We start from the raw sequence: 22184 nt of genomic DNA on the forward strand, positions 1-22184 counted from the left end.
TTTTAGTTTTTATAGTCAGCGCTTTATATTAAGCTACTAGTAGTTATGCCGCTATTATATAGCGTTTATAAGTTTTAGGGCTTAGGAGTACCTTAAGGTTTAACTACAACCTCCGTACTATTCTTCTATAAAGTAGCTATTCGAGTTTTCTTAAGGTAGCGTTTAGTACACTGCTAGGCGGTAAATAGGAGCTTCTTCTCCTTTTTATAGTCTAGGTTTATCTAGTGCTTATATATCTAGGGTTATCCTAAGATTATTTTATAGCGTCTAGTATTTATAATCAAGAGGCGTATAGACTTAGTATAGTTATTCTATTATAGGAATAGGTTAACGGTGTAAGTTAATTCTCTACTATCTAGTATAGTCTTAGTAAATCTAGTAAGGTATACAACGTAGGGTAGTAGGTCTTAGTAGAGTTTTAGGTTACGCGCGAGATCTCTATAAATATATCTAATACCTATAGCTCTAGCATTAACTAAGGTATTAAGATTACTCTTAATATTAGCTTATTAAGCTACCTAAGATATTATAATATAGGGTTTCTAGGTGTTAGGTTAAAATTTAGATTTAAGTTTAGCAGAGATTAAATAACTGCGCGGTCCTAATGAGCGACTTATCTCTAGGATACGCCTTTCCCCTTAGTAAGTAACTTGCGAGAGCGGCGTCCCTGTGATCGTGATTTTAAAGACTTTAAAGAGTTAGATTAGAAAGAGCGAGGGCTTATAGAACGAGAGGAGCTGTTTGATTAGATATACTAGGTTAGTATAGGCATTTTATGAACTCTAGATATATAGCCTATCTTATTATATTTAAAGTAGCGCTCTTCCTTAATTAGCTTCTATAATGCGGCGAAGCTAGCTATGGCGTAGTTTAAGGTGTCTAGCTTTATTTCTATAAGGTACTTTAGCTACTTTGCTATTATATAATAGGATTAGCTAGCCAGTAAGTAACGTAGGTTATTACTATATAGGGTTATTAGGTTAGCGTAATTATTAAAGGAGCGAGAGATTAAGATTCCTACTATAGCTCTCTTAAGCTTGTTAGAGAGTTAGCGTTAGAGCTAGTTGATCTAGGCACCTTTATTTAGGTTAGTGTTAGCTATAAGGCATCGGAATTTAGTAAAGTAAGAGAGAAAGTTCCTCTTTCCTTACTTTAGGTTATTAATTTAGCTCTGAGTAGTAAGTTCGTAGTTATGGTCTCTATAGGTTACTTTAAGGAACTAAATAATTTAGTCCACTATAATGATATCTTTGCCTATAAGTAAGTTTATAAGTGTAGTAAGGTCATATTTAAGTTAAGAGTATACGTATATAAGTTGTAATTCTTTAGTAGAGAAGTAGTTAGCGTTTCCTTTTAACTTAAAGCGAAGTTTAGTAAGAAAGAGTAGGAGATCTTTCTTCTTGCTACTAAAGGTAGGGGGGTTAGGTAATTGTTCTAACCTCGAATTCTTATTAGGGGTAGGAGTTTAAGTCGTAGGTAGAGTCTAGGTAGTTAGAGATAAGCTATTCCTAGACTTTAGGGTGTCTTCGGGTGCTAGTTCCTCTTTAGTCTTAGCGAAAGTAGCTTTTAGTAAGGTTATTACTAACTACGTAACTATATTAAGGCGCCCTTTAAAGTCTTCGCGTATAGCAGCTATTTCCTTATAATAACGTGCCTGTTACTTAGCAAGAGTGTCTGTTAGATTAGCAATCTGCTGCAGTATAAGCTGTAAAGCAAAGTTCGGCTCCTTAGTAGTTATACAGTAGGGAGACTAAAAGAAAACAACATTCAAAAAGTTACCTTTTTTTAAGCTAAATATTTATATAACTAGACTAGCTAGAACTTTAGCTTTTAGTGTTCTAGAAAGCAAAGATCTTCTTCTTTAGGCTAGCTTATCTAAGAGGCTGATTAGTAAGCTTAGATTCGTGTAACTTTGGCAGTGCTTAAGTATACTAAAAAGCTCTGCTCTTTTCTAGCTACAAATTTTTATTTAGAGTATCTTTTTGGCTAGAAATTTCATATTGTCGAATCGTGAGTATCGGTAGAGACGTCGGCTGCTTAACACTTTGGCCCGACTTCGGCCCACCTTGCGCAGAGCTTAGGTGTACCTGCGTAGTAGCTATGTTCGTAGACAATTAATACAAATACTAATACGAGTCACTAGAAGAACCTCGTTGTTGTTATTCACCCGTACGATCGTACAAGGCCTACTAACACATATGCTATTACATAGATATTAATAAATAATATACTGTAGTTTAGAGCTATTCTATTAGCTATTGTAATAGTTAGATAAGAAAGTTAATTTTCATGCTTTTAGTATATTAAACTAGCTAGATCCAGTAGCTAGTACTTAGTATACTAACCTTTAGCTTGTTTTACCGCAGTATAACGTCTAGGTAAAGACGAAATATAGTTATCTATTGCCTCTTGCGGTATTTGCTCCCACTCTTCTAAAATTGCTTTTTTAAACAATTCTACTGCCTTTATTCTTTGACCTACGCCTCAAGAGGTAGTAGATCTTCTAACTAGTCTAATTTTAAGTAGACTCTAAACGTTTTTAATAGGATTTAGATCTAGGCTATAGGTAGGATGCTTAAAAAGAGGATTCCTATTTCTTAAAAACCAAGAAATAACTGCTGGCGTTTTATGAATCTTGGCGTTGTCTTGCTAAAATTTCCACTCTAGATAGAAAAAAAGTTAGCTTTCTATATCTAAAAGAAGTTTTGAAAAACAATAAAGAATAACTTAGTAAGAGTCTTTTAAAGCTGTAAGTAAAGTAATACTTTCCTACCTCTTTTGAATAGAAGTTTAATAATTAGATTTAAAACCTCTCGTATATATCGTGTATTGGTAAAGCTTCTCGGTTCTTGTAGCGTTCTAGTTATATATAACTTAGATCTTCTACCTAACCAAATAGCTCCCCAAACAGAGATAGTAATGTCTCGGGCTATAACTTAGTTAGTAAGCTAGATAAAAATAATCTAAAAAACTTGAAAAAGATTAAATTTTTAGGAGAATAAAACAGGTTATTCGGATATTCTTTAAACTCACTTAAATTAGTTGTAGAGACTTGTTCTTTACCAGTACTCTTGTTTCTTCTCTTTCTAACGTATTCTTGCCTAGTACAGTGTCTACGCTGTATAGAAGACTCGTCTAAAAATATAACTTTGTTAAAGTGTATATATTCTAGAATTTTCAGTGTCTTCTTAGCGTTTTTATTCCGCAAAGCAGCTTTTTTTGCGTTTAAAAGCTGTTTTTTCTTAGCAGTAGAAACAGAGTATTTCTCTACTTTTAATTGGCGTTTTAGGCTTCTAGTAGAGAAGTCGAAATTGTTCTCTTCTAAAATGCGTTGATTTGTCTATTTGGGATAGTCTCGCATGTAGTAAGGCTAGTGGTAAAGATAGTACTAGATACTAGACGTAGCACTAGGTTTAGAGTTAGATATTAATAATAGTAAGTCTTTATCGCCTCGCTTATGCGGCGGAATATACTTATAGGCTTTCCTAAATGCTGGAAGTGCTTACTCGTTAGCGTCTTACTAGTCTTAGACCTCCTTCCCTTTTAGGAACTTAAGCTTTTATTTAATAGTAAGGTTAAACTATATATTTATAGGGTTAACTACAGCTCTAAATCTTATTAGGAGTAATCTAATAAGGATAAGTAGTAGTGCAGAGTCTTTATAGGCTCTATTAGTATTAGTATCTGCTAACATGTTTTATAAGCGAGCCGCCGGTACAAGCGAGCCGCCACCTAACCAACTTTCTACACCTCTCCTATCTTAACATACAATGGCTCTACGCAGCGCGCCTCAATTAGCTTCAAATGAAGCAGATATACAGCTTGCTATCTCTTCTATTAATGCGCATCAAATTAATAGTGCTTCTACTGCTGCAGCTATATATAATGTCCCACGTACGACACTACGTAACCGACGCGCTGGTATACCTGCACGACGCGATTGCTAGCCTAACTTAAGGAAGCTTACCCAGAGAGAAGAGGAGGTGATTATCAGCCATATCCTTCACCTAGATCTACGTGGATTTGGGCCTACCTACGTTGATGTACGAGATATGGCTGATAAGCTGATAGCTGCACGCGGCGCTAGCCTAGTTAGCATCTACTAGCCGCGCAACTTTGTCAAGCGTACAGATAGCCTTCGGACGTGTTTCAACTGAGCGTACGATAGGCAGAGAGCTCTCTGTGAGAATCTAGCCCTTATCTAACGCTAGTTTAAGCTAGTAGAAGAGACAAAGACTAAGCTTGGTATCTGCGATGAGGACATATACAACTTTGATGAAGCTGGCTTTATAATAGGCAAGATTACAACGCAGCTGGTTATAACAGGATTAGAGAGAAGAGGCAGGCTAAAGAGTATTTAGCTAGGCAATCGCGAGTAGGTAACGCTGATCGCTGCTATTAGCGCTGGTGGCTGGTTAGTGCCACTATTCCTTATCTTCGCTGGCCAGTACCACCTATCAGCCTGGTATGAGGAGGATATCCTACGCGACTAGGCGATCGCAGTCAGCGATAATGGCTAGACGAATAATGAGCTTGGAGTTGAGTGGCTAAAGCACTTCAACGCTCACACGCAGGCTCGTACTATAGGCGCGCGTCGCCTGCTTATTATTAATGGCTATAGGAGCCACTAGTCTCTAGAGTTCCAGGAGCTCTGCAAGGAGAATAATATCTATACGCTCTGTATGCCTCCTCACTCATCTCACCTACTCTAGCCACTTGATGTTAGCTGCTTCTCGCCATTAAAGCGCGCGTACAGCCGTGAGGTGGAGAGCCTTATGCGCAACTACATCAACCACATCACTAAGCTAGAGTTTCTGCCAGCGTTTAAGGCTGCGTTTAATCGAGCGTTCACGCCAGCCAACATCTGCTTAGCCTTCCGCGGCGCAGGCCTTGTTCCTCTACAACCAGAGGCTGTTCTATTAAAGGTAGATGTACAGCTGCGTACACCTACTCCTCCAGCAGCTGCTCTACCAGAGGCTCCCTAGGTAGCTCAAACACTAAGCAACGCGCGTAAGCTTGAGGCTTAGTTAAGCCTTATATGTAAGCGCGTGCGCCAGCATAAGAGCTCATCACCAGCTTCGATTATTAAGGCGATTGACCAGCTAAAGAAGGGCGCTGAGGTGATAATGCTCTCTGCTAAGCTGATGCGCGATTAGATCTCTAGTCTTGAGAAGGCTAACAGCGCAGCCTTAGCGCGTAGGCAGCGCTCTAAAAGGCGTATACAGAAGCATAGAGTACTCACAAAGGGAGCTAGAGAGGATATACTGGCTCAAAATAAGGCTGACCAGCAGATTGCTCATGAAGAGCGTCAAGGAGGAGCGCGATTAGGCGTCAGCCAGCGGGCTCAAAGGCGCTGCACCAGGTGCAAGGAGACTGGGCACAACTCACGCACATGCAACACTAATACTATCAATATAGAGTAATCTACTGTATCAATATCTAGCAATAGTATTATCGCGTTGTTGAGATGCGTCGCTTTGAAGTTGTAAAAGTTTGGTTAGGTGGCGGCTCGCTTGTACTGGCGGCTCGCTTATAAAACATGTTACTATAAGCTTACGTTAGTAGTTCTTTAGCTTTTTCTATAACCTAATAATTGTGCTTTTAGAATTAAATGTAAACGTCTAAATCCTAGTTATATATATATTAGCGGTAGTAGCGTTGGTTTAGGTGTACTTCTTGCGTAAGTAAACCTAGAATTAGAGGGTAGTGTCGTACTTGTTAATAAGGGCCTAGTTATCGTCGCTAAGGGATCTAAACAGGAGGTTAATTGCAGTTACTTTGTCCTCTAGGTACTTATCTCTCTTGTTAACGTTAATATACACCTTAATAGTCTTATTATCTATAATGTCTTAATCTTTTACAGCGTCTAATAGGTCCCTAGGAGTAGTAATCTAGTAGTGCTTCTCTAGACTCTTCTCGTATACGTAGAAGACTTTCTTCCCTTCTAGCTTAACTTTGTTCTAGCGGAACTAAGTATCGTAATTCTTAGCCGTAAGTTTAGGGATCTTCTATTCCCCCTTTGCTTTAGCCATTGTGTATCAGAGGTAAGAGAAGCTCGGACGTATAGGTAGTATACTGCAGGCGTGCAGGCGCTGCAGGCGATGCAGGCGATGCAGCTGGTGTAGGCAGTGCAGGTGATGCTGGCAATGATGCTGCCGGTGCAGGCGGTGCAGGCAGTCGTTGTCAATTCTCAAGCGTGGAGAAGATGTAGGTAGGTGAGTTTGATTCCTGCTTGAATCTGAGTCCTGCGCGACTCTAGTTAGTGATTAATTCCTTCCGCGAATTGTAGCTAAGTCCTTCGTGACTCTCGAGGTTTGATTCCTTCTTGAATCTGAGTCCTGCGCGACTCTGGTGGGATCAAAACAATAACGTTAGTTTTGGCAACCGGTGCTCATAACCTATTTAAATAAGGTCCCTCTAGTAGTATAACTACCATAGATAACTAAGTCGGATAAGGGAAAAGGCCGGGTGGCTGCAACGTATTGTCTTAACTATCGTGTCGTCTATTCACATTACTTCTGCTGTTGTAATGGGTGCTATTGCCCACCGGGCAGTGCCTGCCACACCAGCACATCACGTGACTCTCAATCACCTTTTTACCCTGGACTGAACCCAGATATTCTCAACAGTAATACTATTTAGGCTAGCTAATGCCCTAAGCACGTTCTAGCACTTTGTAAAGAATGTACTACGCCTATACCTAGACATCTTCTATATAGCGTATCTTGATAATATTCTAATCTACAGTGAGAACCTACACGAACACTAAGAACACGTCTGATTAGTCCTTAACGCTTTAAAGGAGGCTAGACTATATCTTAATATCGATAAATGCGAGTCTTACAAGAACGAAGTCGTCTACCTTAGCTACGTAATTAGCACTATCAGAGTACGAATAGATCTTAAGAAGATATAAGCTATAACAGACTAGGAATACCTAAACAACGTTAAGGATATACGAGCCTTCCTTAGTTTTGCGAACTTCTACTAAAGATTTATTAATAACTTCTCCCGCCTAACAACTTTGCTTATAGCTCTAATAAAGAAAGATGTAAAACTCGCCTTTAACAACGCCTGCTAAAAGGCTATTAATAATCTTAAGCACGCTTTTACTATAGCTCTAATCCTCTAACATTTTAACCCTAATTTACTAATTATTGTAAAGGCTAACGCCTCTAACTACGTTACCGCAGGAGTGCTATCGCAGCGTGACACTAATAGGATACTTAGGCCTATCGCTTATTACTTTAAAAGGATGAACCTAGCTAAGAATAATTACGAGATTTACGATAAGGAGCTGCTAGCTATCGTATAATGCTTCGAATAGTAGAGACCTAAACTAGAAGGAGCTACGTTTCCTATTACTATGTTAAGCGATTATAAGAATCTACAGTACTTTATAATAACGAAGTAGCTTAGCTACTAATAAGCACGCGAGGCTAAATACTTATTATAATTTAACTTTATAATTATATACCGCCCTAGAAAGTAAGGCGAAAAGCCTAATACCCTTACCTAACGTTCTTAAGACTAGCTCGCCTAAGACGAAGCCTAAGAAGCCTAAAAGTAGACGCTACTAAGACCTAAACTATTTAAGGCGCTAGTAGAAATCTACCTTATAGAAATATATCGCTCTATCTATTAAATTATTAAGGATAAGTACTAAGCTAACCTACTTAACTTACTAGTTAAGGAAACCTTGCAACTACTCAAGGATAGTGCTTAATAGTTAAAGATCTTAACCTTAAGCGAATGCAAAACTAGAGGAGGACGCTTATACTATCGCGACTAACTTATTATACCTAACAATAATAAGCTTGAGATTAAAATTCTCTACACAGCACATAACTCCGCGTGTAGTAGCTATCTTAGCCGTAGTAAAACACTTTAACTCGTCTAACGCGAGTACTACTAGCCCTATGTATTTAATATAATTTATTAATATATTAGCTGCTGCTATATCTATTGCCGTTTAAAGGCTTCTCGCAAGAAGTACTACGGCCTTCTAAAACCGCTGCCTATACCTAAGCAGAGATAGTAAGACATCTCTATTAACTTCGTTATTAATCTCCCTAAATCTAAAGAATATTAAAATATTATAGTAGTTATTAGCTAATTAATAAAATACCGTTATATAATCCCTTATACTAAGATGGAAGCTGTAGACGTCGCACGAATGTTCCTCCGCTACGTGTGGTATAACCACGGCCTCCTAGACACGATTATTTCTAACTAAGGTAGCTAGTTCGTCTTCGCCTTTTACAAGAAATTATGTAAATAACTAAAAATCGACCTGCGCTTCTTAATAGAATTTTATCTTAAACTAATAGTTAAACTAAGAGTATAAACGCTGTTATAGAATAAGTCCTACGCGCGTACATAAACTACAGATAGGATAACTAGGTAAGCTAGTTACCTACTACCTAGTTCGAAGCTAATAATACTATATCTAAATCTACTAGGGTATCCCTAATAATAGCCTATTACAGCTAGAACCCTTAAATAGGTTTTAAACTGCCCTCTAGCATAAAGAGACCTGCGTACTAAGCCTTATAGGCTTAAGAAGTAAATTAGATACTTAAGAAGATGCGCGATGTAACTAAGTTTATCCGCGAAGAAATAATATAGGCATAAGCTATGCAATAAGAATATACTAACTAAAAATAGTCGCTAGCACTAGTGTACGAGGTTAGCGACGAAGTCTAGCTTGTGATGGGCTAGACCCATGTAGGCCTACTTGTAGACTAAGAGAGCAGCGCAGTCATGCCTCCTACATAAATATCGACTACGCAAGCTGAATCGCGTTGATTCAACTTGTGCATGCCTTTTGCGCAGGCGTGGTGCATGTAGTCGTGCCGATAGTCTTATAGACTCTCGCCCCTTACATAGCTTAACGCCTATAACATTAGAGCACAACGCGCCTTAAAAAAGCTTAACTAAAAGAACCTTAGTCCTTACCGTATAGTTAAGAAGATCTCCTCTTACGTATACTACCTCGACCTACCCGCTATAATAAAGATTCATCTAGTTTTTTATGTATCCCTCCTCCGACTTACGGCAGCAAAATTAGATTTCCTGCCTTGCTAGCACGTACTGCTACCTAAGCTAGTAGTCGTAGACAGTAAGCTATATTACTTTATTAAGAGCGTTAAGAACCTCTGCTACAATAAACAACAAAAGCGACACGAGTACCTCGTAAAATAGGTTAGCTATAAAGAACTTTCTTAGGAACCTGCCGAAGAGCTAGAAGAGAACGACGCTATTATTTACTTCTACGAAAAGGTCCTAGAAAAACTAAAACCGTTAATATAAACTTAACCCGACATTAGAAATAATACTACCATTACTTACTCTCTTAAGAGCTCAAGAGTAAGAGGGGGGTACTGTCACAGTAACCACCGTGGTCCCCTTAACACTCCTGCCTCTGACCTATGCGCTCCTGCTCTTAACCCGTACGCTCCTATCTCTAATCCGCACGCTCCTATCGCAACAGTGCAATGTACTATCCTCGACAGTATGCCACTGCCTTAACAACCGTATAATATTACACGAGCTTTCTTCCGCTATGTATCTTTCTTGGGTGGAACTCTCTACTTCTTTTCTTCACGCAACGTCTTGTATTTACACTTGAGTACTGTACGTAGCACACCAATCAAACTTCTTCATAAGTTCTGAGATTACTGCTCGCTGCCTCTCGTGACACCTATAGCTTAAAAAATCTTTATTATAAGATCTAGCCTTATTATAAAGCTTTACGCCGCCTAAAAGCTACTAAAGAAGTTACGTTTTATAGCTCTTAACCTACCTTACGATCGCTATAGGTAGTAGTTAAGTTCTTAAGTATAGCTCTTTAAGAGCTATAAGAATAGTACTATATTAAGTAGCTAGAGGCTATAGGTTAAATAGGGGGGAAAGAGGGCGATAAGGATGTGATTATAGTCGCAGAAATCTATAAAATCGCACGTAAGGCGGCTACCGTAGCTATTAAGGAATAGGAGACACTATTTTAAGCGCGCTTTCGCCTTTGTATAGTAATTAAACACCTACTAAAGCTAAGCAAGACTAAGCTTATTATTATTCTATCCTATAGGTAAGTTAGAGAAGAAAACTAGGTATTCCTTAGCCTTTACATCGTTAACCTAGCTTGATTAAAACCTAGATATGCCTTACTAGATAAGCAACAGCGGCAGTAACTCTCCTAAAGCGCACACGTAAGCTAGGAGTGTTACCTACTCCCTATTACTATCTTATCTAGCGGTATTATACACTTTTAAAGCTTATACTCGCTTTATAAAAACTTTTTTAGTCCTAGTTATAATACTAATAAAGAAGCTCTTCTTATCTATATTATACGTGTTACGCTTGTTAGTGTCGAACTAGCGCATCTTAGAATAAAAGAGAGAAAATTATAACTTATATTTAGCTTTACTATTAGCGTCTTAGTAGTTACGATTAATTTTAGCGCTCTACTTAGTAGTAAGTTTATTCTTATAATAATGTAGAAAGCGCGTTTTCTAGCTCTTAGAAACTTCGTATTTTATAACTATACTAGTGAAATTCTGTATTTTCTTTTACAAAGGTAGTAAGCCTCACCTTATATATCTTTCTATATTTTCTACTAATTCTAGCTCTTGTTGTAGGTAGAGTAGTTATTACGCTTCTCTTTAGTCTGCATTTAAGCGTGTAATGCGCTAGTGCTGCCTTAATAACGTTGTTCTATTAATATTACACTTTTTTGTAACTTCGCGATAGCTAGAAGATGCGTCTTCTTCGTGCAATTCTATATCTTTAATCGCTTTCTAAATTAGACTTATGGTTGTGGAGTTGTGGTGCGATGAAGTTGGGACGATTACAATGTTATGATGTTCGGGTGGCTCACATGCCGAACTGGCTCACATGGCGCACGGGCACTGTACAGGAGTGTGGCCGATGGATGCGGACGCTGTACTGAAGCGCTTCGAAAACCGCCCTTCGCGACGAGATCATGACCTAGAACGTGGACACAGCAGCGGCAGCGATACTCCCAAGAAGATTACCAATTCACTTGACGAACTAGTTGAGGATAGAGCTAAAGCTCAAGCCAGCGAGCTGCTGGAGAGAGTAGAGGCGCTATAGGTTAACAACAAGCTTCTTCGCGAGGAAAACGCAGGTTTACGAGACGCGCTAAACACTAAGAAGAAGCACAGGAAGAAGCGCAATACTCTAGACCTTCAGCAGCGCGAGGAGTACCACAGCGCTGGAGTTTTCTGGTCTTCAAGGAAACTCCACGAAGCTGAGGCGCGCAAGGCCGTGCAGCAGAGCGAAGCTGAGTGCGAACGACTCCAGAAAACTCACGATAGAGAGCTGAAAGCGGCGGCAAACTTATAAAAAAAGAAGCAAGCTGGAGCTACAAAGGTGGCTCGACAAGAAGCCGCTGAAGAGAGGCGCAAGGCGAAGAAAGCGCGGGCGGATGAACCAGCTGCAGTGAGGGCTCTCAAAAAGCAGTAACGCGAAGCTGCAACTTCACAAAAATCCCACGATACACCTAATAAACCTAAGCGGAAAGCCTCACACAAAGCTGCAAATAATCCGACAAAGCGTCGTCGTGTTGTTGGTGTTCGAACTGAGCCTGAGGCTGCACCTGAGCCGCCGCCTCCTCTAACCAAGTCCACCCGCACATGCTCAGTACGACCACCTAAAAAATATTCTGAGTAGATAGAAAGCTTCGCATACATCTATATATCAATACACTAAGAAATTCCGCGATAATCGCTTCTGTGAGTGGCTGTACAGCCTCATCTTTCTGGAGTCCTGTTGTTGTTCGGGTGGCTCGTTGGCCGAACTGGCTCGTTGGGTGCACGGGCACGGTAGCGCCTTCCTTGCAGCTCGAACTGTCCCAACTTCTGAGCACTACAACGCGACAACGAAACGCAATTAGGATAATCTACTTACAGCACATAGAAACAGAATATTAAAAGTATATATGCTTAAAGTTGAAGTTAACTGATTTTATGTTAAGTGTTCGTGTTGTAGAGCATGTTTGTTTTGACCGTCGTCATGACTTATTCGATTCGGTTCGATTTCGGTAAGATGAATGGCCCTGATATCGTCGGATGAGCGGTCATGAATCCTTAAGGGTTTTAAGCGTTGCCTCGAGGCTTTTGTCGCTTCGTGATCGCGGAGACAATGTTTGGCGGCCCCGCAGTGATGCCGGGAGACCTCGAATTGTTGTCTCAACCACATCTTCCGTACCAGGTGCAGCATGCAGCATGATCTCACCACCTCCTCACACCCCAGCCGCCTCATTTACATCTAGCACGTCTACTGTAGAATGAGACTCATCGTTGGGGAAGCAGTAGATATTCCACACGCCTGTCTCCAGGACAATCGGTCCGATTCCACATACTCGCTTCCCCGCACCTCCACTCGCTACCCCGCACCTTATAGAAAGGCAAGGCTTCCAAGTTTGTATTGGGGATCGTGCACAGACAACACAGGGTTCTTGCTCTTGTTGGGATAGTCCCCAGCTCCCCAGGACGACGTACGGTCCGGTCGACTAGTTAGGCCGTCTGCCTTCCTAAGCTATAAATTGTATCGATTAGGATACCTTTAGAAACACATCACGCGCCTAGCCATCAGAGACTTCCTAGCTGAGAAACATGCTCAAATTCATAGCCTTCTTTCCCTTCTTCGCCTTAATTACAGACTACGTTTATATGCTATGGCGGCGACGTTATCTCCCTCCAGGACCGTTTCCATTACCTATTGTTGGAAATCACTTCCAGACGCCTTCGCACAAGCCATGGATTACATGGGAAAAATGGGCTAAACACTATGATTCACCTATGATTACCCTCTGGATCGGACGGCAGCCGCGCATCATATTGAGCGATGCGTGGGTCGCGAGTGACCTGCTAGATAAAAGATCGGATATCTTCTCAAGCAGACCGAGATTAATCGCTATGGGCGATGCAATCAACGCTACAAACACGAATCAAACTACATTGCCATACGGCGACCGATGGAGGAAACACCGAAAGCTTATGGTATATGACTTTACCCTGTTCACGGTTGTTATAGAACAAGCTAACAGCTTAGCACATGGCCGTTGGCTCCCAAGCCGTACGAAAATATCGTACATTCCAGGCTCACGAGTCAGCGATTCTGGTCCGTGACTTGCTTCTAGAGCCGCATGATTTTGAGCTCTCTATCGAGCGATATTCTGTGTCCGTTACCTCCATCGTAGGCTGGGGTCGGCGTGTTGATCGCAAGAACGACTACGTTGCCCAACAAGCCCTTAAACTGATGGAAGCCGTTAATTTTGTCGTCCCTGGTATCTATCTCATGGAAGCCGTTCCAGGTTTGATACGATTGCCTGCTTGGCTATACGCGTTGCCAAGCCAGATGCAATTAGGTGCCAGTATACTGTCGCGCTACTTCTACCTACTCACACAGGAAAGTGCGGAAGCGGCCGAAGATAACTTCGGGAAACACGTCATGGCTTCTCAGCAAGCTAGCCACATGACAGATATCGAGGTTGCAGGCCTGATGGCTAATCTGATTGGGGGTGGAGTAGACACGACCAGCAGCACCATGATATCGTGCATTCTCGCAATGGCATACTTTCCTGAAGTACAAGAAAAAGTCCACGCTGAGTTTGATGCAGTCGTTGGAAATGATCGCTCTCCGAACTGGGATGACATCGACTCGAATGCGCTGCCATACTTGACTGCAGTCGTAAGTTGTAGGCATAACAAATGTCGGTCTTATGTCTAACACTCCACAGGTCAAAGAAACGCTTAGATGGAGGACTGTGACTGTACTAGCAGGCATTCCTCATGCTAATACCGTAGGTTTCGATTACAAGGGCTACCACTTCCCAGCTGGTACCAACTTTACGGGCAACATGTGGGCCATCCATAGACATCCGCGCGACTTTCCAGATCCGGACAGATTTATACCCGAGAGATTTTTTGATGGCAAAGATAGCGCGAAACAACCTTACCCGAACAAGTATGGCATGAATCCTTTCGGTTGGGGACGTAGGCAGTGCAGCGGTCAGCCGCTTGCCGAACAAGGTCTTTTTTACTCTCTCGCGCGAATGATATGGGCTTTTAATATTTTGCCGGGCCTTGACCAGAATGTAAGTGTTCTCGTCTTTTTGGGGAACGCTCACTATACATGTTTGCTCCGCTCACACATTGCACCAGCAAAATGAAGTCAAGTTGGACATATTTGCCTACACCAACAGCGAGAATATGCGGCCGGAGCCTTTCCAGGTGCAATTCATCCCACGCTCAGACGCGATCAAGAAGTTGCTCTTAGACGAGGCTGCAGAAGCACGTGAGGCGTTGAGGACCTACGATGGAGAAACTCGAGTAACAATGGAGAACGCTGTGAACAACCCTGCAAAGCTTTGAGGATGATCCTGCACTGCGGACGACCAGGCGTGCTAGTTGATTGCTGTACATTGTACTTTCTCTACACCGCGTTGAGACTGCATCTAAGCTATCTGATGTGATCGAGTTGTGGTATACCGTTGGTTGCGTCTAAGGCCTGACTTAAGAATAGCGACAAGGTCTCCTTAATGCGAGCTGGAGTTGCCCTGATCTGTCTCTTATTCCTAGGTTTATCTTCTACAATATACTGTGCGCTGGACAATTTTGCGCGTGAGAGGTGCCGCCTAAGCAAGACTTTATTGACACGCTGCTGTTGCTGATCTGGATATGGACGGTCAAAGTCGTCGATGATGATAGGTACCATGTCGTTGGATTCGAGTGGTACGGGGTTGTGAAAGAGAGACATATGGCTGCCGTGAAGAATCTGATGTGCACCTGAGCGGTACGCAACGTGTTGGAAACGTTCTTCAAACTGAAGGTACTTTCCTCTCTTTGCACTGTGCACGTAACCTTGCTTAGATAAGCGTTATGACCCTCTCTTCTGCCTCACGGTGCGCCTTGTATATTACACTGACGGTGAAGAAACCGGTGCAGCGAATAAAACCTCGTCTCTCGAAGTTATCTCCCGTTTCATTAGATTTCTGTAAGAAGAGGGCTTCAAAACCGCCGCCTTCCTGGGATGTCCCGATCCTTTGACAAACTTCTGGACTGGAGCTAGATTCTACACCTGGTCTAATAAGTGCTCTCAACCTTTGGTCGTGAAAGCATCATTGAAGAACGACGATGTAGCCGTCCTGTTTGTGTGACATCCCAACGGTAGGGCTGTCTATATTGAGAGCCAGGTCTGGATTCGCCACTCTTGGGGGATTTCTGCATTGCAACATATCTCTTCCATCGATCCGCTCAATCGTCCCGGTCAAATCTTTTTCCAGGCGTTCCAAGGCTGTCGCAGGTGTAAATATCGCGCGTAATAGCTTGCACTTGACATCTATCGCAACGTACTCTACCTCGCCGAAGGCCCCGGCTCTTGTGTTGAGATCAACAAATTGCGCTTCTATATGTCGACCCGAGTGCTCTCCGTGAAATGGGAACAGAAGACTGGGGCTCGTTTGGGAACCCCTACAAGCCCAGCTCCACGTGGGCGCTCTCTAGTCTGTAGACCTTTGTTTTGGCTCATTCAACCACTAGCAGAGCTCTTCGAAAAGATGACTCTGCCAAATGCCTCCCACAAAATTGTCGCCTGGTAATTGTTTTATCTGATTTGGTATGCCTTGGATAGCTACGAGCTTATCCCGGCTTGCTTATTGCGGACTGTGCGCTCATCCGGGTCATCATCTAGCCATTAATCAGCATTCCCTTGATTTGAGCGCTCGCATCGAAGACGCACCTGCTAGATGCCGACCCGATGCTCTGGTCTGCCATAATGCTCGTGCCTACAGGGCCGCCCACGATGATCCTGGTTGCCCTTACAGACGTGACAGGCGCACCAGAGTCAATGAAGATGACGATTGCGAAGTTTTTGACGATTAGCTACGCCATCACCTTGCTGATATGTTTTGCGGTCATAGGAAGTTTAACGACTACCGAGGCTGCGATGGATCGATAGAATCTAGCACAGTTTAACATCCCAAAAAATTAATGTTTTACTACTGATGCTAGGGAGGCACAAGTCGACTGGGAAATCTAACGCTCATTGATAGCGCGCATGCACTCAGTGGAGTGACCATGATGTGACCCTTCGACGTGGTCGGGAGGTGGAGGGGCTTGGGCTCCCGACGTACTGCGTGTGAACGGTCTGTAGGTACTGTATTCCAGCTACCTAATCCAGATGCTATTTACAGTCGAGATGAAGAGAAGAAGAGGAAGTGAGCGGCCATCCCGCTTTGTTTGGGTTGGCGTACGGCGCACGGGCTGCTGGGGTAAGGAGTGATAGAAGGAAGGAAGCGACTAGGCCAGCGGCCTAGTCATGTGACCTAGGGCTCAGCCCGTTACAGTACCCCCCTCCTTTCTTCTTAGCGCGTAGTTTTATCTATTCCTTCTAAGCGTTAGTTTTAAGTTTGTTACTTACAGGTTCCTATATTAGTTTAGTGTAGTCTACTTATTTTACGTATAACTCCTTTAATCCTTTCCTTACATGCTTTATTATTCTTTTATCTGAAACTCGTTTAACTAACTAGACCTATTCTCCGTCTACTAATAATTGTCAGATATTCACTCTCATCTGGAATACTGATGAAATAGGTAATGATGGTGATAATATTGATAATTAATTATGTCGTGGTTCTGCCTACGGTTGTGGGCTCACCTAGGGGGTGCCAAGCCTTCCTGTGATCTGATTAGCTCTCACAGATGCTAGGTCGCGCTAGTCTAACCTAGCGTCTGTACGCTCTCATTTTTAATAGTGCTATTATCTAACACACCCCTTTAGCTTAGACGCTCTTTACGCTTATAAGCTAGGCACTTAGTCCTACTTAAGGCTTACCACGAGATTTTTAAGTTTTTCTTGAATTTCTTTAAGTAGTGCTAAGTTTCTCGCTAGGATTTCCTTAGTAGGGACTAGTCTTAGTTATTCTAGGAATTCTAGCTACTTGTTTAGTAGTAATAACTTAGTAAGACTATTAGCAATTATATCTGCGGAAAGCCTATACTCTACGGAGATCTAGCCTGTCGACACCTCTTATCTAATCTAGTAATTATGTATATTAACATATCTAAGTTTAGTTTAAAGCTTTAAGACCTCTTTAGTAACTAGGCGAATAGTCTATTTTTTACCGCATTAAATAGTAATACTAGGGCTCTCTAGCTAGATGTTCAGCTCCTTAAGAAGACGAGATAGGAATAGAGCTTCCTTAGCTACTTAAGATAAAGCGAGAAGCTTAGCTTTTATTATAAATATTATAATAGTAACATGGTTGGCAAGCGAGCGGCGCACCCAAAAACACACCAAAAAGCGGAGTTTTGGCAACTGAATATCTCAACAACCACCAAATAGATTTTTCTTAAAATCTTACTGTGAAGCTGCACACACATAAGCATGTAGATTGTATAGTTATAGAACTATAACTAACTTGGTTGTAGGGTTGTCAAGCAAAAACGAAAAATTTCCACATTTTTAGCCCCCAGACTCTATATCTCTACATCTAGAGTAGCTAGGGCCCTATAATCATAGGATCTTATAGAATTATAATCCTAGAGTCCTAGTAAAACTTTTAAGAAAAATCTATTTGGTGGTTGTTGAGATATTCAGTTCCCAAAACTCCGCTTTTTGGTGTGTTTTTGGGTGCGCCGCTCGCTTGCCAACCATGTTATCTTATTTATTAGCTTTCTATGCGATTAGTCTATTAAATAGCTTAATCGCGTAGCCTTATAAGCTCTTCCTGTCTAAAATATTATTAGTAAAGAAAGTGTCGCTAGCTATCTATAGTCTAGTGCCTCCTCTAAGTTATAGCGCGAGGTGTTTTATTACTAGTAGATATAAAAGAACTTAGTTAGCAGCGTTATAGTGCTCTAGTCCTAGATTAGAGAAAAAGCGGGCGAGCTACAATGTCGCAAAGGCGATATCTAGTCTAGTAGTTATAGCTGCGAAGAGGAGTAAGCCTATCTTACGCTAGTATTTGTTCATCTCTAATAGGGAGGCGAGGCCGTCTCTAGGGAGTAGCTTAGTAGCCGCTATTAGCGTGTTGTGTCTAATGTTAGTATAGTTAGCTAGTCTACTAATCTTATCTGCGTAGGCCACCTATAATAGCTAGATCGTCCGTGCCTTTTAGTCTTAGATAATCTCAACGCCGAGGAACTATTATAGGTTGTTTCCCCTAGTAAAGAGGTACTTCTCCTATAGGCGGGTAATTGCCTACTAGGCGGATTGCTCTATATCTTTATAGTATACGAGTATAATGTTGTCTATATAGAAAAAGATAATAATACTATCTTTAATAAGGCAATAGGGCTTATATAGTACATTCTAGAACCTGTAAGGCAGACATCGCGCATAGAAGGGCAGACTGGTTGGATTACGCTGGCAAATGGGTCGGGGTGTGGTTGGGGTTGGGTTAGAAATTTTGCGACCCCAACCCAGCCCCAACCCATTTGTCAGCGCCAAGCTTAGGGTTGGGTTGGGGTTGGGTTGGGGTCGCACGGACCATGGGTTAGGGTTGGGTTATAGTAAAAAAATTGCAAGATGTATAATATAGATTTCAATAAAAGAAAAGTTTATATAGTATCACAGTAGATTAACACAGTGTAGCATTAACTAGTTTCATTTATAATATACAGAGGCTTCGCCAGCTAGCATTTAAGCACGTGTATCTAGATATATCTTATAATCTAGAGAAAAGCTAGTAACTCGCGCGCAAAGTAGCGCCTAGCCAATTGAGAATCCTTCTCTTGAATAGTAACCCTCTTTGCGTGAATAGCATTGATGTTGCAGTCTATAAAAGTTATTAAATGAAAAATAGTATAGGGTAGATAGACTATACCCTCAAAATAACCAACTAAGAAAGCTTCTGTAGCTTCCTGAAGAGCTTCGATTGCAGATCGTTGAAAGCGGATATCGGCCTTGTGCACCTGTGCAAATTCGCGCACTACGCGGGAAAAGGGGAGTTTTCGCAAGAGTAGTTCAAAACCTCTCTGGTATCTCTTGATTTCCCGTAATGCGACAGCTAAGCTAAATTAGAAAATAGCTGTGATAAACGACTGTGATAACCTACTGCCGGCCTTAAACTTGCGCTTCTTCTTAACAGCTACAGGTGCCTTTCGCGTAGACTTTCCTGCTACTTGACGTCTAGCCTTACTAGCAAGGGCCTTCTGAGCCGGCTTGCCGCCAGTAACTGTCTTGCCATCAGGACCACCCCGGCCGGCTTTACCGGTGACCTTAGGCCGTGGTTTTGTCCTTGCCATTGCGTAGTAGAGTAGATGATGAACGTAGGCGACGTATGTGATTAATTACTGTGATAAATGTGTTCGACAATTAAGAAAGTAGTAGGCTGAAAGAGTTAGGTAGCTGGAAAGTTTGGGCGACGGCAATTTCCCGATTTCCGCACTAGTAAAGGCAGCAGCGCACGGACTGCATGACGTAATTTGCTGTTTCACGATCGCATACAACCATTTCTGTTGCAAAATCAGTAGCGAGCATATCATACAAACGTGTTAAACTGCTGTGATAAACGCCTAGCTCGCGCATGCGTGCAGCCCAAAAATGAAGGAATCATCGATGTGTTGATCATTTTGGGTAATTTCCGCGTTTTCGCGCTAGCGCAGGCAGCAGCGCACGGACCATTTCTAGGTGAGCATAATGCTGTCTACCCATTTCTCCAGCCCCTGACGCCCAGTAACTCCCAACACCTAATAACTCTCTTTACTACATTGAAAACACCCCATTAACAACAGCGCATTATCACAGTCCCCGCCATGCCTGTCGCGAAAGAGCAAGTCGGCGACGTACCTGAAGGCCTAGTTCCAGCCATCAAACTTGAACCTCCGCCTGGGTTCGAACAAGATGAGTGGGAGCAGCTTACCGATGTAATAATCACAGCCATTTATCACAGCTTATGCTAATATAAGCAGGGATTTGCGTGTGAAGCTGACGAGATTGACGGTATCTTAGATCAAAGAGGTAGTGGGGGTTCACGAAAAGGCCGACCTATCAATTTGAGCGTCCCCTATACTGGCTCTCTGAGTGGTAGCGCCTGTGCTATTGCTCAACGTGAACGCAAAGCTCTTTTCGATAAAGAGGAGAAGGTACTTGAAAGCGTTAGAACAGCCGACCGCTCCGCGAAGTACCAACTGAAGAAATCGCTTTTGCAACAGCCTAAGTATAAATTAGCAAATAGTGCTAGACAGGCTAAGCTGCTAGAGAAAGAGTGGGATATACTTTCAGAGAAGCGGTTTACCCAGAAAAAGTCTGGTAAGTTATCACAGCTGTTTATCATAGACATCTGCTAATAGACTATAGCTGAATGGCTAGAGACAAACCTAACTCATGTGCATCGTAAATGGGATGCGATCACTAAGCAGGTGGATATGAGAAAACACGAGATCACGATTGCGAAAGTGCTTAGCAAAGATGACAAGCCCACCCATGACATTAGTGGTAGAGGAATAGCAAGAATTTACGGCTCAGGTGGTGTTTTGCAAAAGATTCTTCGAAAGACCTATCAAGAAGGATTAGCAAAGCTTAACAACAACGACTTTGAGAGCAAGGAGGCTAAGAGAGAGTTTGAGAAGTTCGTGGAGGAACTTACACCTGATGAGATGAAAGTCGTAACTGATAATGACTGGCAGTAAGTTTATCACATCCTTTTATCACAGAGATACTAATATAATAAGGCAACGGGAGCCACCTAGCATTCTCGACTTACTTGGTGACGCTGATATTGAGCTGGAGGCTGATAAGCCGTACGTTAAAGGTGACGATAGCGATGAGTGTGAAGAAGAGGTTGACTATGACTCTGATCTTGAGGAGCATTTCAATTCACTTGAAGACGAGTACGAGGATGACGACCAGTGGGCTGCTGTACAGAAGCAGGCAGCGCTTGAGGAGTCTGAGGAATCTGAGGACTCTGAGTTTGAGGGGTTTCCGGATTCTGATGCCGCTTCTGAGTCTGATAATTAGAGTTTTAGGCTAAGACACTTTCAAGCATTGAGGGATAGTAAGCAGTTATCACAACCAATTAACACGGATTATTGCGCCATATAATCTTAACTTAAGATTGTGATCTGTCATTTATGCAGATTAATATCCGTGCACTCCTGACGATCTCTGTGTTTACTATGAGGCATTAAAAATGATATTCCGCTAGTAATATGCCAAGGTTTCAAGTTAAATTACAGGCGTCATAGCGCAAGCAAAGCTGAGAGGAGCGTGAGAAGCCTTGAGTCCTACATCCAAACTTAAACTTCTCAACTTTTTCCTATTGTGTGCTACTACTATTAATGCCTTATTCTACTACTTTCTAGAAGCGATGGACATAGCTGCACAGTCTATTGAGCTTATGCCTAATCCTACTAATATTGAATTTCCGGAGGACCTCAACTGTTTAAAAATCAATTCTCCACAGGTTACAAAGGGGGTGACAGGAGAACGATTGGATTAGTGAAATATCCAAATAATCGTTTTCTGCAAGATTATAGTGTAAGTGAGATCTTAGGGACATGGACAGCGTGGTGGAGTAATACTAGCTGGGGTATAAACCCTAAAAATGATAACCCACGATGGAACTCTCCTACTCGCTATGGCACAGTATGGTTACGATTTGGAGAAGCTGCTGAGCTTCGAACTGGCCACCCCTACGTGTTCTGCTACAACTGTAGTCTTGCACTCCAGCATCCAAATCTAGGTGGTATTGGGACAAAGCACCTTATTACTCATCTTAAAACAAAAAGCTGTCGAAATGTCCTTACTCCTATTCATAATGAGGCAGACTTATCGGCCTCTACTCTATCCCAACGTCAACAAAGAAACAGTACTTCATCAATACCAGCTTACACTACTACTACCTTTGAAAAGGAGCTTGTACGGGTAGTAATCGACAGCAACTGGTCATTCCGAACAGTTGAACGACCATCTTTCCATCGATTTCTTCGGTTCCTTCGACCAGATACTGTGATAATTAGTCGTTGTAAATTCAAGACGATATTCAAGAGTCAACATGAGGAAGCAAAAAGGTCTATCCTTCGAGATCTTGGAAAATCAACAAAGATCTCAATCGCCTTAGATGCCTGGTCTGCAGCTAATCACCTCTGCTTTCTTGCGGTAAAGGGTTACTACATTAACAAAGACTGGAAACTTCAGGAAAAGCTACTTGACTT

General features: G+C 42.0%; 5 protein-coding genes across 5 annotated transcripts; 4 read left to right on the forward strand and 1 right to left on the reverse strand.

Moving 5' to 3' along the window:
• Nucleotides 1–3885: 3885 nt before the first annotated feature.
• On the forward strand, nt 3886–4985 carry PtrM4_098240 (uncharacterized protein; the record flags this gene model as incomplete). The annotated part of the gene is made up of 4 exons (XM_066107258.1): nt 3886–3921; nt 3972–4043; nt 4212–4316; nt 4713–4985. 4 exons carry the CDS (start codon nt 3886–3888, stop codon nt 4983–4985), a joined length of 486 nt encoding a protein of 161 aa, XP_065962926.1.
• A 5911-nt stretch (nt 4986–10896) lies between these two features.
• On the forward strand, nt 10897–11367 carry PtrM4_098250 (uncharacterized protein; the record flags this gene model as incomplete). Its single annotated transcript, XM_066107259.1, has 2 exons — nt 10897–11100; nt 11128–11367. 2 exons carry the CDS (start codon nt 10897–10899, stop codon nt 11365–11367), a joined length of 444 nt encoding a protein of 147 aa, XP_065962927.1.
• A 1574-nt stretch (nt 11368–12941) lies between these two features.
• On the forward strand, nt 12942–14399 carry PtrM4_098260 (CypX, Cytochrome P450; the record flags this gene model as incomplete). Its single annotated transcript, XM_001941832.2, has 4 exons — nt 12942–13025; nt 13078–13716; nt 13766–14122; nt 14190–14399. The coding sequence occupies 4 exons, from the start codon at nt 12942–12944 to the stop codon at nt 14397–14399; spliced, it is 1290 nt and encodes a 429-aa protein (XP_001941867.2).
• A 4302-nt stretch (nt 14400–18701) lies between these two features.
• On the reverse strand, nt 18702–19274 carry PtrM4_098270 (HHT1, Histones H3 and H4; the record flags this gene model as incomplete). Its single annotated transcript, XM_001933808.2, has 3 exons — nt 18702–18805; nt 18854–19036; nt 19085–19274. 3 exons carry the CDS (start codon nt 19272–19274, stop codon nt 18702–18704), a joined length of 477 nt encoding a protein of 158 aa, XP_001933843.1.
• Nucleotides 19275–19784: 510 nt separating this feature from the next.
• On the forward strand, nt 19785–20988 carry PtrM4_098280 (DNA-pol-phi multi-domain protein; the record flags this gene model as incomplete). Its single annotated transcript, XM_001935280.2, has 4 exons — nt 19785–19895; nt 19941–20280; nt 20329–20656; nt 20703–20988. 4 exons carry the CDS (start codon nt 19785–19787, stop codon nt 20986–20988), a joined length of 1065 nt encoding a protein of 354 aa, XP_001935315.2.
• Nucleotides 20989–22184: the final 1196 nt, after the last annotated feature.

Source organism: Pyrenophora tritici-repentis, chromosome 4, assembly GCF_003171515.1.
Source record: "Pyrenophora tritici-repentis strain M4 chromosome 4, whole genome shotgun sequence".
NCBI classification, from domain to species: Eukaryota; Fungi; Ascomycota; class Dothideomycetes; order Pleosporales; family Pleosporaceae; genus Pyrenophora; species Pyrenophora tritici-repentis.